At 54.1% G+C, this 13161-nt stretch overlaps 1 protein-coding gene and 1 long non-coding RNA gene across 4 annotated transcripts in view; both read right to left on the bottom strand.

The window, feature by feature from the left end:
• Nucleotides 1–1048: 1048 nt before the first annotated feature.
• LOC123792731 (uncharacterized) lies at nt 1049–4873 on the bottom strand. 3 transcript variants are annotated; one of them, XR_006779776.2, is made up of 3 exons: nt 4362–4873; nt 3935–4087; nt 1049–3830 (listed from the first exon to the last, which is right to left on the bottom strand). It is a non-coding gene; the product is annotated as an uncharacterized LOC123792731 (long non-coding RNA). The 3 variants fall into 3 exon arrangements; XR_006779775.2 differs by lacking the exon at nt 4362–4873 and having other exon boundaries at nt 1049–3564; nt 3757–3830; nt 3935–4352; XR_006779777.2 differs by lacking the exon at nt 4362–4873 and having other exon boundaries at nt 1049–3151; nt 3757–3830; nt 3935–4345.
• Nucleotides 4874–5172: 299 nt separating this feature from the next.
• DCPS (decapping enzyme, scavenger) overlaps nt 5173–13161 on the bottom strand; it is a 36866-nt gene continuing 28877 nt past the window's right edge. Inside the window, exons 4-6 of the mRNA XM_045798099.2 lie at nt 12727–12840; nt 7438–7548; nt 5173–5595 (exon numbers count right to left, since the gene is read on the bottom strand). Of these exons, the coding sequence (XP_045654055.1) occupies nt 5329–5595; nt 7438–7548; nt 12727–12840 (492 nt within the window). The 3' untranslated portion in view covers nt 5173–5328. The remainder of the gene's footprint in view (nt 5596–7437; nt 7549–12726; nt 12841–13161) is intronic.

Consider the following 13161-nt stretch of genomic DNA (forward strand, 5'->3'; position numbering starts at 1 on the left):
TCTTCCTTGGCAGGCAGTGGGTGTGGGTAGGAGGCCCGGAGCCGCTCGACAAATGTGCCTCACAGGCTTCTGGCTCCTGTCCCTCACATGTGCCATGTTAGCATCCTGCCCACCAGGAGGAGGGCACAGCAAGATGCCGTGTGAGGAAGAAATAAACCCAATCCAGCATCTCAGACGCTTTTAAAAATAGCAACTCTGGGAGGGTAATTCAGCTCCTATTTTTATCAGATTTATATGGCCGGACCATAGCGCTGAGCTGTTCCCAGGGTTCTCAATAGCAGGCAGGGAACATCACTGTTGTAGTGTTAGAAACCTGCCGGTAGGCCAAGGCATTCCAGGAACCTTTAGGCTGGAAGAGATCCCAAGAAGTCATTGCGTGCAGCCCTTGCCTCTGCTTGGGGCCACAATCAATGAACCACAGATCGTTTATGGCTGGCTTTTTTGCCTAAAAGTCACTTGGTGTCTGTGCCTCGACCACATAATCTAGGATTTCACAGCCCTTCTAATCAGGAAGTTCTTTAATATCTAGCCCAAATATCTCTGGTTACACCCTTTTCGGTTCTTCTCACAGCAGAAAAATAGCTAACGTTTACCCAGTGACGACTACGTCCGCAAAATGCTCTTCTTTAATCCCCACAAAACCCCTCACGGTGGGCACTCTTAGCATTCCTAATTCGGGAGCAGTCATGTAACTTGCCCACGATCGTACCTGGGGAATGGGGCGGATTCTGTGCCAAAGCCATCAGACTGTACTGCCTCCCAGACAGCTGCCCCTGAGCTTGGACTTTCATTTCTTCATCATGGTCCTGAAGGACAGACCGGCCAGTGTTCTCATTGCGCACGTGTGCGTCACGCTAGAAGCTTGGCTCCGCATCCCAGCGTGCTGACCCGTGGTGCCCCTGACTGCCAGGCCCCTGCTTGTGCAGGCCATTTGGCTATCAGATGTAACCTAGAAATTTGTCTTCTCTTTGCATAAGGTCTCACAGCGCCCACTGCTTTTTTGAAGGCATCCACCACTCTTGTAATTACTTTGTAATTAATGCCTGTATTCCTCACTAAATCATAAGCTCCGTGTGAGCTCTATCTCGATTCTTACTTAAAAAAGAAAACAGTCGGGTAGATGTGCAGAACGTGTGTATTGAATTGAAACACTTTAAACCGATTCAGTCCCTGCTTATTTCGTAAGTGGTTAAAACATGGTAACTTCAAGTTTGTGTAGCTTTCAGAATCCAATATCATTTCACTAATAATAGCATTAGAACAAACACAGGGTTGCCAACATTTATTTTGCTGAGTGAGGATATTTTAAAAACAACTACCGTCAATTACTGCCATCTTCTTCTTTAAAAAAGGACATTTTAACATCATATATACATGGTGTTAATGAAGATTTTTGTCCTTTCTGAGAAGGCAAAGTTGGCAGTCCTGCATCAGTCTATTCAAAAAGAAAATATCCTGTTCTGGATATGGAAGTATTACAAGAGAACCAATTTCAATTTCAAATATTACTTTGTATGTAAATGTTTCTCGGTTTGTTTCTTAGCACGGGGATCTGTATTCAACAGAGACTTGGAGAGCGGAGCTTACAAGTCCCACTGGTTCCCAAATGTGATTTTCCTCCGTTTCATGAAGGAATGTTGACAAATCCAGGACACTCAGCAGTTTTGCTCTATGAGGAAACTTTTGGGCAAAAAGAAAGGAGCCAAGGAACAATAGTAGTCATGCTTCCTTCCTCTGCCGCCAAGCCGAGGAGACAGTAGGCCAAGTACTGGGGGCTGACAGCCAGTTGCGGACACGTCCAGGATTCTTCTGGGAAGGGTGACATCTCCCACTGCTCCAGCAGAGCAGGGACACAGGCACGCACAGGGAGGGCACGCAAACACAGAAGTGTTCTTTGCAGCACGCGGGACAGAGGTATCATGCTGCCAGAGAGGGGCTGGCGTTTGCTAGCTGGTGAAGGTGGGGTCGAGAGATACTGGATCTTGCTTAGGAAGCTTTCTCGGGGGAGGCAGGGTATGGGGTTCTGCAAAGTGACATCAAGAGGAAAGCTAGGGCATGGGTGCCTGGGTCGTGCAGTCAGTTGAGCGTCCGACTCTTGGTTTCCACTCAGGTCATGATCTCAGGGTGGTGAGATCGAGCCCCGCGTTAGGCTGTGAGCTCAGTGCGGAGTCTGTCTGGGAGTCGCTCCCCCCACTCCCTCTGCCCCTCCGCTCATGCTCTCTCTCTTTCTCATCTCTCTAAAATAAGTAAATACAAATCTTTAAAGAAATAAACAAATAAAAGAGGAAAGCCAGGGCAGAGAGGGGGGTAGCTCTCACCCTGCGGCCCCTAGACTGAGAAGCAGGAGACCTGGATTGAGTGGAGCTCCTTTACTTGAGGGGAAAGCCCTGGGGAGGGGGGAGTGTGACCCAGCTGCTGTGACCTACTCCAGTCCCCCAGGGGCCTGTGGTGGAGGGAGCTGCGCTTGGACGCCTGTGGGCCCTAGGAACAGACTCCCTAGAACTGACAGGAAGTGGCATGTGGTCAGAAAGCTTGGGTCTTCGAGAAGAGGCCCTCTGGCAGTTCAGATGAGGTATAACAGAGTGACTGACCCCTTGACTCGGCCATTTCCTCCCTGCAGCTCGAGGCCCCAGGATTCAGGTAAGACAGGGTTGCCGCGAAGACAGGGTCTCACGTGGTGACCAGGGCGAATAGGCGTATGTCAGAGACTCAGCAGGATCCATTTCATGGCCCACCACACATCTGACCGTCCGTTTCCTGGAGGAGAAGCAAACACTCTCGTGGGCAGTGACACTGGCCACTGCGGGGGCCTTTGGGGGCATGAGGCCGAATTCCTGAGGTCTTCCTCCAGAGCAGCTTGCAGGGCCGCTCTCTGGGCCTTAGTGACGCCCGCTTCAGTCACCAGGGGAGAAGCGACCCTCTTCTCTGAAAGCAGAGTTGGTCCTGACGGAGGAGCGCCTCCCAGCACCACCAAGGAGCAAAAGCCTTTAGAACCTCCCTCTAGAACAGCCCTCGCCTATGGTCCCACTGAGCTGCAGTCCCAGAGGGTACAGGCTGGCGGGTCTTCTTGATCTTCCTATTTCCAGCGCCGCCTTGCAATGCGGGCCCGTGCAAGATGTTTGGTAGAAACCTGATGGAAGGGTGAGGAGGCCTGAGAGGAAGGAGGAGTGATGGGAGAGATCAGGCTGGGGAGTCAAGTCTGGAGAGGCAGGGAATGCCTTCGCAGGCTTAGTCCCAGGGAGAGAGAGACCCTCGTCCCCTGGGAGGCCCCCCAACGGTCTTCTTTTGGGGTCAGGATTGGCCACCTGCTAGTCTCTTCCAAGCATGCACTCCATGTGTGAAACCCGATGAGAGCCCCACCAGCAGAACCTGATCTGTCAGCGGGAAAGGATGCTCCCGGGATTGGCTCCCTCCGCTCTGTCTGCAAGGAGGGGCCTCTCTGGGTTAGCATCCCCTCCACTCCTCTGCTCCCCTCAGTGATCTTTGCGACAGTTCTTGTACGTGGACAAAACAAGCCAGGGGGTCCCTTCAAACCAGCCAGATGTTCCGCGGCTTCATCTCCTGCTGGGGGAGGAAGGCAGCTCCCACCCAGTCCACCCTCTCCCTGGAACCAGCCCCCTTCAGCCTCACCGCCTTATTCCACTTAGGCTGTCCTGCGAGATGCTGGGTCAGCGACCCTGCTGAGCACTGAGATTCCACAAGCATATTCCATCGGTCTTCCTAGGGGGAACTTGTACACCAGCCTCTCCCACATACCTGTTTTCAAGGTAGCTTCCCGGGTGCTGCCTCTTTTCACTCCTATGGTTCGCCTGGCTGGCTGCCTCGGTAGCCTGGAGGGTAGGAGCTTCATTTTCCCAACAGTTAGAGCATTGCCTGGCTTAAAAGTCCATCAGTAAGTCAACATTTACCAGAAAGCAACGCAATCACGCATTACCTTTACACAGCAGGACACTTCAAGGATCCTCATCCCTGCTCTCTTTTACAAATGAAACAGGCTCAGGACGCATGGGGTCTGGTCCAAGGTTATGGGATGAACGTCAGCGCACCGTTGGTTCACCACTTACCAGTCTCTGGAGCCGTGCCTGGCCTGCAACATGCGTTTAATAAACCTGACTCTGAATTGTCTCCTGGTTCTCTCTCAGTCCAGGAATTGCAGAATACGGGCCATCCCTGCCTTATACTTCCCTCTTATCACTTAGCAGAACCCAACATCCTTTCCCCCGCCCCGAGAAAGCCTCCTAAGGAAGCAGGATCCAGCGGGGCTGAGGGACTAACTAGCAGACGCCAGCCCCTCTCCGCAGTGTGGGATGCCTGTCCTCTACTGAGATGAGTGCCTTATGGAGCCAGCTGCGTGCCCTCACCTGCGCACCTGTGACGTCACTCTTCCCAGATAAGCCCCCCATGGCTCCCTAAGGCCACCGGCCTCAGACACTCTGAAGTCCCTTCCTGACCTCCCGATTCTCTGAACAGGGACCTGTGTCGCTGCTCACACCTCGAGCCCCCCAGAGCTTTTGTCCTCCACCACAACTGGATCATTTTGCCCTTGACAGGCTGTTTTGTATTTGGTCTTCTGGCTGCTCTAGAAGAGTTTGTTTTGTCTTCCTCCCTAGATAACAAACTCAAGGCCAGGGGCTCACTGACCAAATAACAGAGGCAGAGGCAAGCTTTTTGGGGCTTGCATCATCTGATTCTTATTAAAACCCTCCCACTTCCAGGCGGCAATCCTTCATCCTTGTCAACAAGTCTATCGGCCAGGTTGACTCAACACATGGGAGATGCGATCTCAGTTCTGGGGAGGCCAAGAGGAAGCACTGTCAAAAACACTCTATAGATTATTTCCAGAAAGTTTTTGTATTTCCAGAAAGTTTTTGTATTTGGTTTTTTGGGGGAACTCCTGGACACGTGGGCCTCGAAAACCATGAGTTAGAGACACCAAATGGGAAGAAGGAAGGGGGGCATAAGAGCACAGTAGGAAGGACCGAAGACAGGGAGAGGCATCGTCAGATTCGGGACACGGAAATCACCGAGGATGGTGTTTACTGGGATTTGGAGAAAGCCATTGGCACACATCCGGGTCAGCTGTAGCCACCACCCCAGACTTGGCTCCTATCCCAAGGTCTTTCTACCCTGTTCTGCCCACGCCACCTGCCTCCCCAGGCATCAGTCCACACCAAAGGAGACCAATACTTTATTCACATACTAAGGAATAAGCCAGTACAAAATACATTTAAAAAAAAAATTCACTTGGTGCTAAAAATCCAGCGGTCCCTCCCCAGCCCACCTCCGACCCTACACATCTGTGTTCTTTGCACAGCCCCTGGGTCGGACTCAGCTTCTCTGGGCCCCCTGCAGGAGCTTGAGCAGGGGGTCGTCAGCCCTGAGGGCGAAGGTGAGGGGGCGCTGCCGATAGTGCTCCGGGTCACACTCCAGGTTCTCGATCACGTCCTCTAACAGATGAGCCCGCTCCACCCCCGAGCCGGGGGCCTCGAAGCCCAGCGCCGTGAAGTGCACGTGCAGGTGGTAGTAGGAGGGCAGGTAATGCAGGTACACGCGGAGACGGTCTCCCTGCACCTGGTAGCGCTGCAGGATGGCTTCCTGGTGAGAGAGGGGGGTGGCAGGAAAGGGGTCACTGTGCTGCCCGCAGGCCCTCCTCTGGCCCGAATCCCTGACTGGCCTCTGGACGGCTGACAAAAACCCTCCAGACAGCTCCCTCCCCACAGTTTGCCGCAGGTCCCTGCCTTCCATTCTAGGGAATCAACAAAAGCACGTGACAGCAGCAAAGCGGGGGCTTTTCTCCTAAATAAAGGGAACAGTGGCTTCTGTCAAGGTTCCAGACTCCAACCTCGATAAAACACCGAAGCTCCTCAAAGAGTCACTGCTGGGACTCTAGAAGTCCCAGTGCCTAAGGACAGGCCCCAGATGTCCAAGACTATGGGGACTGTCCTCCACGGGGATGACTGATGCCGACTTTAAAAAAGAACAGAGTGGAGCTGGGGAACAAGGGTGACAGGGATGCGGCTGAGCCAAGGCTGGGTGGAAGAGAGAGGACAGAGGAGGGCACATGGGACGGGCTGCCCCAGAAGACCTAGGGAAGGTCTGCTGGACTCCGGTGGAAGAGGAAAGCACCGACTCTAACCCCGACTCCCTCTGCCCACCCCCCACCTTGTTCAGGGGTAGGGCTGTTTCTACCAAACTCCCCTCTGGAGCCTCCGAGCCTTGGCATTAAAAGGAGACTCTGATTTCCACTGTGGGCAAACCCCTGAGGAGGTCAGAGGTGAAGAGAAAAAGACAAGGGCCTCAGTGGGCTCAAAATATACCCCCCAATTACATCCTGCACTTGGAACTCGGCCTGGGGATCTCTGCAGTGGTGTGAGGCCAAGGCCGGGGCACCCAAAGGCCTCCTGGGGATAAGTACGGCTGGCCTGTGAGGGCGAGGCTGCCCGAGCTGCCAGGGCAGGTGGAGCGTAGGCCCAGCATCAACCTGAGAGAAAGGCGCCACTCTGCCATCCAGAGGCTGTTTCACGAGAGAAAGGAATTACTCCACAAAGAGACGGGCAGCCAGAGAGGCAGTGATGTGGGCAGGCAGGAGGGAGAAGGCTGGGTAGGGTGCAGCGGCAAGGCAGCTGGGGTCAGAGGTCAGCAAAGAGCAGATGCAGGAAAGCCCTTCCCCCAGGCTCGCGGCAAAGCCAGCGAGAGCAGCTCTCCGGCCGGGCCCCTGGTGACTGCGGGCCCCGGCACAGGGGCAGTGTCTGTGAACGCCTGAGTGGAAAAAACTCCGGGAACCACCCGCACAGAATGGGACTTAGCAGCATTCCATCCACACACCGAGGCCCAGGGAGGTGAGATGATGAGTCATGCCCAGGGTCACTCAGGTGGTGAGGGTCGGAATGTCAGAACCAAGACCACGACCCAAGATTCTAGACTCTCTTCCCTCACCTCCAGGGCTCCTCTTTAATTTCACATGAGCCAGCACATCCCTGCACCAGGTACCCCGGAATGCCAGCTGCTACAGACTCGGGCTCTGGCCTCGGGGCAGAGGAGGGGGTACGTGTGCGCACACATCAGAGTCGGGGTCCCATCTGCCCAGCAACGGGTCTGGCACAATGTGACTGTCAGGAGCAGACACAGGAGATCCTGGGAGAGGAGGGGGACACCTGCAGGAAAAAGGCAGGGAGGCAAAAACGGGAACCCAGGCAGAGGAAGGGTGGCTGAAAGCAGAGTGGGAGGGAAAGGCAGGACCGGGAGGGAAGGGCAGGACCAGGAGACAAGGGCCTTGTGAGTCCATCTAAAGAGTCTTCGTGGGATTCTGGGATGGGCAGCCAGAGAGAAGGCCCGTTCACAGATGGACTTCTGGGAAGGGTGAAGGGCCAGGGAACACCTGGGAACTGGAACAGAATTCCTCTGGGCTTCAGTGCGGATTTGGCCACGGCAGCTCACCTGGCCCTCCCGGAGAATGTTCCTGAGCAGCGGCAGGTGCTCCGCAGTGAGGTCCCGGAGCGATCGGATGCCCCGGCGATGGCAGATGGCAATCAGGTACAGGTCATCGAGCTGCACAGAGATTGGCAAGGGTCAATGAGGCTCCTCGGCGGACAGAGCCAGGGGAGGCCGCCAATCCTGGAATCCTTCATGGCAGCCAGGAAGCGCCTGCCCCCAGGCCTGCTGCAGTGCCAGCCACAGGCGATCCCAGGGAGCCCAGGGCAGGACCGGCCCCCAGGCGATGGGGGCCTCCACATGCCTGGGATGAGTGGGACAGTCTAAGGACAGAACTTCTGTTTATTCTTCCTACTCAAGGATATCATATGGGAGTATTTATATACTCACAGAGCTGATGGGGGATGGTAGGAAGGAGAAGGTTCAAGAAAGTGCCAAGGACAACTCTTTCCCTCTAAGAGTTTATGGGCTAACAGTCTGCACGTAAGTAGCTACTACAAGACAAAAAGTGACAGAAGTACAGGAAGAAAAAGGAAAGACTGTCTAGCTAGAGTGATCCAGACAGGCTTCCTGGAAGAGGAGGCAGGGGAACCCAGGTCTTAAAGAGGTAGTGTTTAGAGAAAGGTCATTCTGGTAGAAGGAACAGTGGCAAAGGCTCAGAGGCAAGAACGTATAGAGCATGTGAGGGGAAGAGTAAGCAACCTGATTTGTCTGGGGTGCAGTGCAGGGGAAGGGGTATAGAAGGATTTGAAGGGTGAAAAGGGACCCTGGGGCCAGCTCGGCAATGAGCTCCACCGGAGTGCTAAGCCTTTTTCTCTCTTCCCCTATGGCACAGAACTCAGAGAGCACCCTTCCTGCTGTCCTTCCTGAAAACGGCGCCTGGCCGAAAACCTGGAGGTTATAACAGTGCAAAGAACCAAAGTCAACAAGGTCTTGTGCCAGAAGGGGAATGAACTCTTCCTCTGCCCAGAAAACCTTCCCGCCCCTCCCTGCTCACTCCAACCCTGGCCCTGGCCAATTATCACATCCATGTGCAAGGCAGGCCCCGGATGCCAGGGCTCCACAGAGCAAGGCCCCGGGGGAACCCCGCGGCACTCAGCCCGGCAGTCTGAGCTGCTACATTCCTCACGGAAATAATCTGGGGTCCATGAGTCACCCGACCAAACCCCCAAGGGCCCCAGTTTGAAAACTGAGGAGGTTTCCCATATGGTGCCTGTTGTCCAACTGTGCCTCTTCATGCCAATGTCGTCTCTTCATACCATAGACATTCTTCTCGAACAGTCTGGGCTCTCTGCCTCAGACCTGCTACAGATGAGCCCCGTGGGAACCTCCCAACAAATGGCTAAACTGTGCCTGCCTAAGCCGTAGTCTGCCCACAAGCCCCTTCTAGACTCTCCCTCCTTAGGGCTTGTGCCCAGGACATTTTCTTTCTCTCTCTCTCTCTCTCTCTCTCTCTCTCTCGCTAGGAGCCCAAGAAGCTGGAAACAAAACTGCTTGAACTTGGGGTGTCTGCACGCCTGTCGGTATCTTCAGCTGTTCTTATGTGTCACTGTCACGGACTCTCAGATAATAGTAGCATTTGTTTTAGATGATGTCTGCTGACAAATCACAAACACGACATTAAATCACACCTCTCTGCTCCACAGGCATGGAATGAGGCATGAAGCCCGCTGCTGGGTGTCTGCTCACAGGCTGAGCCAGACAGGGAAAAGAAACCCATTCTTTGACAGCAGACATGGCCCTACATTTTCTGCAGGCCGTTCAAGCACCCCCACACCCTCCCGCCCCCAGGCCCAGAGAAAGAGTCTGAAGACGGCTAGACAAGGAGCTGGTAAGGGTCTCAGATGGGATCCCCGAAGGTGGCCACCGATCACTCCGGGCAGGCTAGACACTATCAATCTCTTTTTACAACACAGGAGCAGAATCAAAGAAAGAGCTTCCTGGCAAGGGGCAAGATGGAGAGTGGCTGGAGCCTCGGGGAGCCATCTCTCCACCTCTGGAGTGACCCAAAGGAAGAGTTTCTTGGTCTGGGCACTTTAGATCAGAGAACCTACCTGAGATGAACTGAAAGTAGACGTTGTGTCCACAGAGACAGATCCGTATAGACTTACATACACAATATGCGAAGACTAGACCTGGAAAGAGAGACAAAGAAATCCTCTCTCCTGAGAAACAGTCCCTTCAGGGGGAGGGAAATGGAGGAATGTGGGCTGAGGGAAAAGACTTCCACTGAGCTATTTGTACTACTTGGCATTTTTACTGCGTTGTCTGTGAGGAAGGAGCAGAGGGCTAGCCGAGCACAGAGCACAGGCTGACGCCCCACAAGCCCCCGCCCCCCAGGTGGGATCTGTGTGACATTCCTCAGGCACTCCCCGCTGCCCTAAAGCCAAGGGAGGGAAAAGCAAATGGTTAACTTAGATTACACTCGGACAGGAATCTCCCTCAGTTTACAAAGGTCTTAGTGATTTACAAGAAAAAGCCTTCTTATCAATAACCTAACTTCCAGAAGGAAACTCCTGTCTTAATGTTAATGCTTTGCTAGAGGGAAAGACAACTGTAACTTGACAATGGCAAGGCCTCCGGTATCTTTGTAGGTCCTCTTTAGCATAGGAAAGTTCTTTTGAAAACCTCCCTTTTTCCTTACCCCCAACTCCCAAGTATATAATCAGCCACCCCTCACAACCCTGGGGCAGCAGCTCTTCCTGCCCATGGGTCCTGTTCCCGTGCCTTGATAAAACCACCTTTTTGCACCAAAAAGAGCCTCAAGAATTCTTTCTTGGTTGCTGGCTGCGTACCTCACCTACATTCCCAAACGACATCACATGTATTAACTAGACCTAAAAAAGGAAAGAAGAAAGAAAAGAAAGAAAAGAAAGAAAAGAAAGAAAAGAAAGAAAGAAAGAAAGAAAAGAAAGAAAAGAAAGAGAAAGAAAGAAAGAAAGAAAGAAAGAAAGAAAGAAAGAAAGAAAGAAAGAAAAAATAAAAGAGAATATACAGGCGATGTGTTACAAGAACTGGGGAAGGGATATTACAAGCTCCAGGGAAGCAAGATTCTCTAGCAGACATTAGGCATTTGACAAATACATGTGGAGTGGACAGATGGGTAGACAGATAGACAGGTGGACGAAGAGGCTCTCTCATCCTGGGTCAGCAGTTGGGAGCGAACTTTCTATCCTTTCGGGAGAAACAGCAGCAGGAGGAGATTCCAGGGTGGTGAGGAAGGCTCCTTAAAGCAAACACCAGAGTACCCCTTTCCTCAGTACCCCCTGGTATAGGAACAAAGAAAAGAAGTCCAGGCCAGGTCTGTCTTGCCTGCTGGCTACACTGGCAAATTCTGAGGGAGATGTCGACAGCGTTCAGTCACAAGCCAGGGATTCCAGACAATGAAATCCGGCACCACCAAGAGACAGGCGCTAATTAAGCAAAGGTTAAGAACAATTGCACCTGTATGGCCATCAAAGGAAGTCTGACATTTAAGGGGGCCTATTCATAAGCCCCGAGGGTGAGCCGCCCCAGCCCTGTGGCCGGGAGCCCAGTGTAGTTCCTTGAAGACTTTTCTGTCTTAAGGGGACAGACAGACAGAAAGGGCAGTTCCACTGGCAGGCTTAGCAGGATGCCTGCCAGCACAAGGTCAAAAGAACAAAAGTTTTCTTCAGCCTTCAAAGATCTCGTGAGAAGATCTTAGAAGTAGTTCCTCCTACCTCATGTCCCATCTCCCATGACCCAGTCTGTGACCCAGGGCCTGCGGGCACAGGGCTGCTGAGGCGACAGACAGGGGGCTTGCAGAGCTGTACAAAGGCACAATCCAGAGCTGTCACCAGCACTCCTATTCTGTGGCCTTGTCCCAGCTCCCCAGACAACTCCAGAGCCAGGCCTCGCTTCCGCCCTTAAGGCCTGTGGTGGGGATAAGCTGCAGGGCTAGGGGTGGGGGAGTGGACCTCCACACCACCCTACCGGTGGGCAGTCACCTCCTTTGGTCTTACCGGGCTTGAACAAATCACCACTCAGTGCTACAACTTCTGAAAACTCCCTTCCGAACCCCTACGGTTACTTCAGGAACTCCCAGGAGCCTCTCTTAAGAGGCAGTTGGCACTCCCTTGCCTGCGCGCCTCTGAGCTGAAATCCTGTCCCTTTACCCCACCCACAGGCCCTGGGCCCACTTTCTGGGCAGTGAGGGAGTGGCATGGTAGGTCTAGAAATCACCAAATCAAAACCGAGTAAACTGCCAACGAGCGTGGTTTGGGACCCACAGGCAGGCCACGACTGAGGAGGGAAGGTGTGCGTGGAGCGGCCAGGGGCCAGACTCCAGAACAATGCCTGTATGTGAGGAGCCCAGGACGCAGAAGGGTCTACCCAGGGGCAGCACGGCAAACCCAAGCTCAGAGACTCAAGATCTGACTTGGAAGAGAGAGAGTTTACCTACTCTCCACTTCCTACCCAGCAATCCCATGTCTGGCTTCCTCGGCCTCACAGCGACCCCTGGCTCCACCTGTGGAGCCTGGCTCAAGGCCGCGCTCCAGGCCAGGGTGGGCACAGCACTTCCCACCACACGGTGCTCTGCCTGTCGCTGATACTGTCGGCATATAACAGTCCCCCTGAAGAGGAGGGGGTGCACTACGGCTGGGGTGGTGGCTGGGGTGGCGGGGGGAGGGCGGGGGGCAGGGGAAAGAAGAGCGAGACAGAGGGAGGCTGCAGCGAACGAGAGAGAAGGTGAATCAGGTCAGCTCTGCTGGAAACCTGCTCCTTACGAGCGTGGAGTGAGAGGCATGGAGACGAGGAAACCGAGCTGAGAGGCTCAGGTGGAAGCCTGAGCCACTGGAAGACCCCTCTTGGCCGCAGGTGGTGGAGGGGACCCCTCCTCGAATGGGTGGTAGAGGGGACCCTTTGGGTTGGCTGCCATGGCTCCTTCCTATCAGCACTTCAGATCACGGGCATGCCTGGATCTGCTGGAGGCCAAGGGCATGGAGAGAATGTAAACAGTCCTCCTCAGGGTTCCAGGTGCTCCTGGAAGGGAGGGCGGCAGCTAAGCCACTTGGCTGGTTAAAGAATGGCCCATGTGGTTATGGATGCAAACATCACCCTATTCTTCACCCCCTGGGTGGGAGGAGAGCCAGGAAGAACCCTAAGCTGACACATGAAGGTGTAACGTTTGTGCCCAGCTCGGGCCTCCATTGTGGGCGAGTTAACACCCGCTCAGGGAGAGACCAGCATGAGACAGAAGGGCAGGATTAAGGAGGACCAGCAACCAGGAGCAAGTCCTGGGAGACCAGAGAGTCCCAGCAAGAAAGCTTTTACCTGCTGTTGGTTCCACTTGAGATCGGGGATGAGGACAAAGCCATCGGAGGGATCTGGGTTCTCAAAAACAATCCGGTCAGCTTCTGCCTTCTTATCGAGAATGTTGTATACCCACTGGAAGGAATGGGGAAGAGAGAGGGTTCACATAGCTGCTCACGACCTCCGGGGAAACACCATACATGGGGCTAGGTGTGCTCTCTTGGGCCCCCCTAGGGAGGACAGCCAAGCCATAAAGGGCCACTAAGCTCGGGGGGGTCTACACTCAGGCTGCCTTGTCCCCATCGCTCTGCTCTTCGGGGGCCAGAGGAGATTTCCCCTCTCCCACCACAGCCATTCCCTCACGGGCCATCGCAGCTCGGACTGGGGGGACATGCTCCACTTGGCCTCACAGGCCTGGTCTGCGTCCATCCCCTCCATGCCCCCAGGACTCTGGGA

The sequence above is a fragment of the Ursus americanus genome, chromosome 16 (assembly GCF_024610735.1).
Source record: "Ursus americanus isolate L20-20 chromosome 16, mUrsAme1.1.p, whole genome shotgun sequence".
NCBI classification, from domain to species: Eukaryota; Metazoa; Chordata; class Mammalia; order Carnivora; family Ursidae; genus Ursus; species Ursus americanus.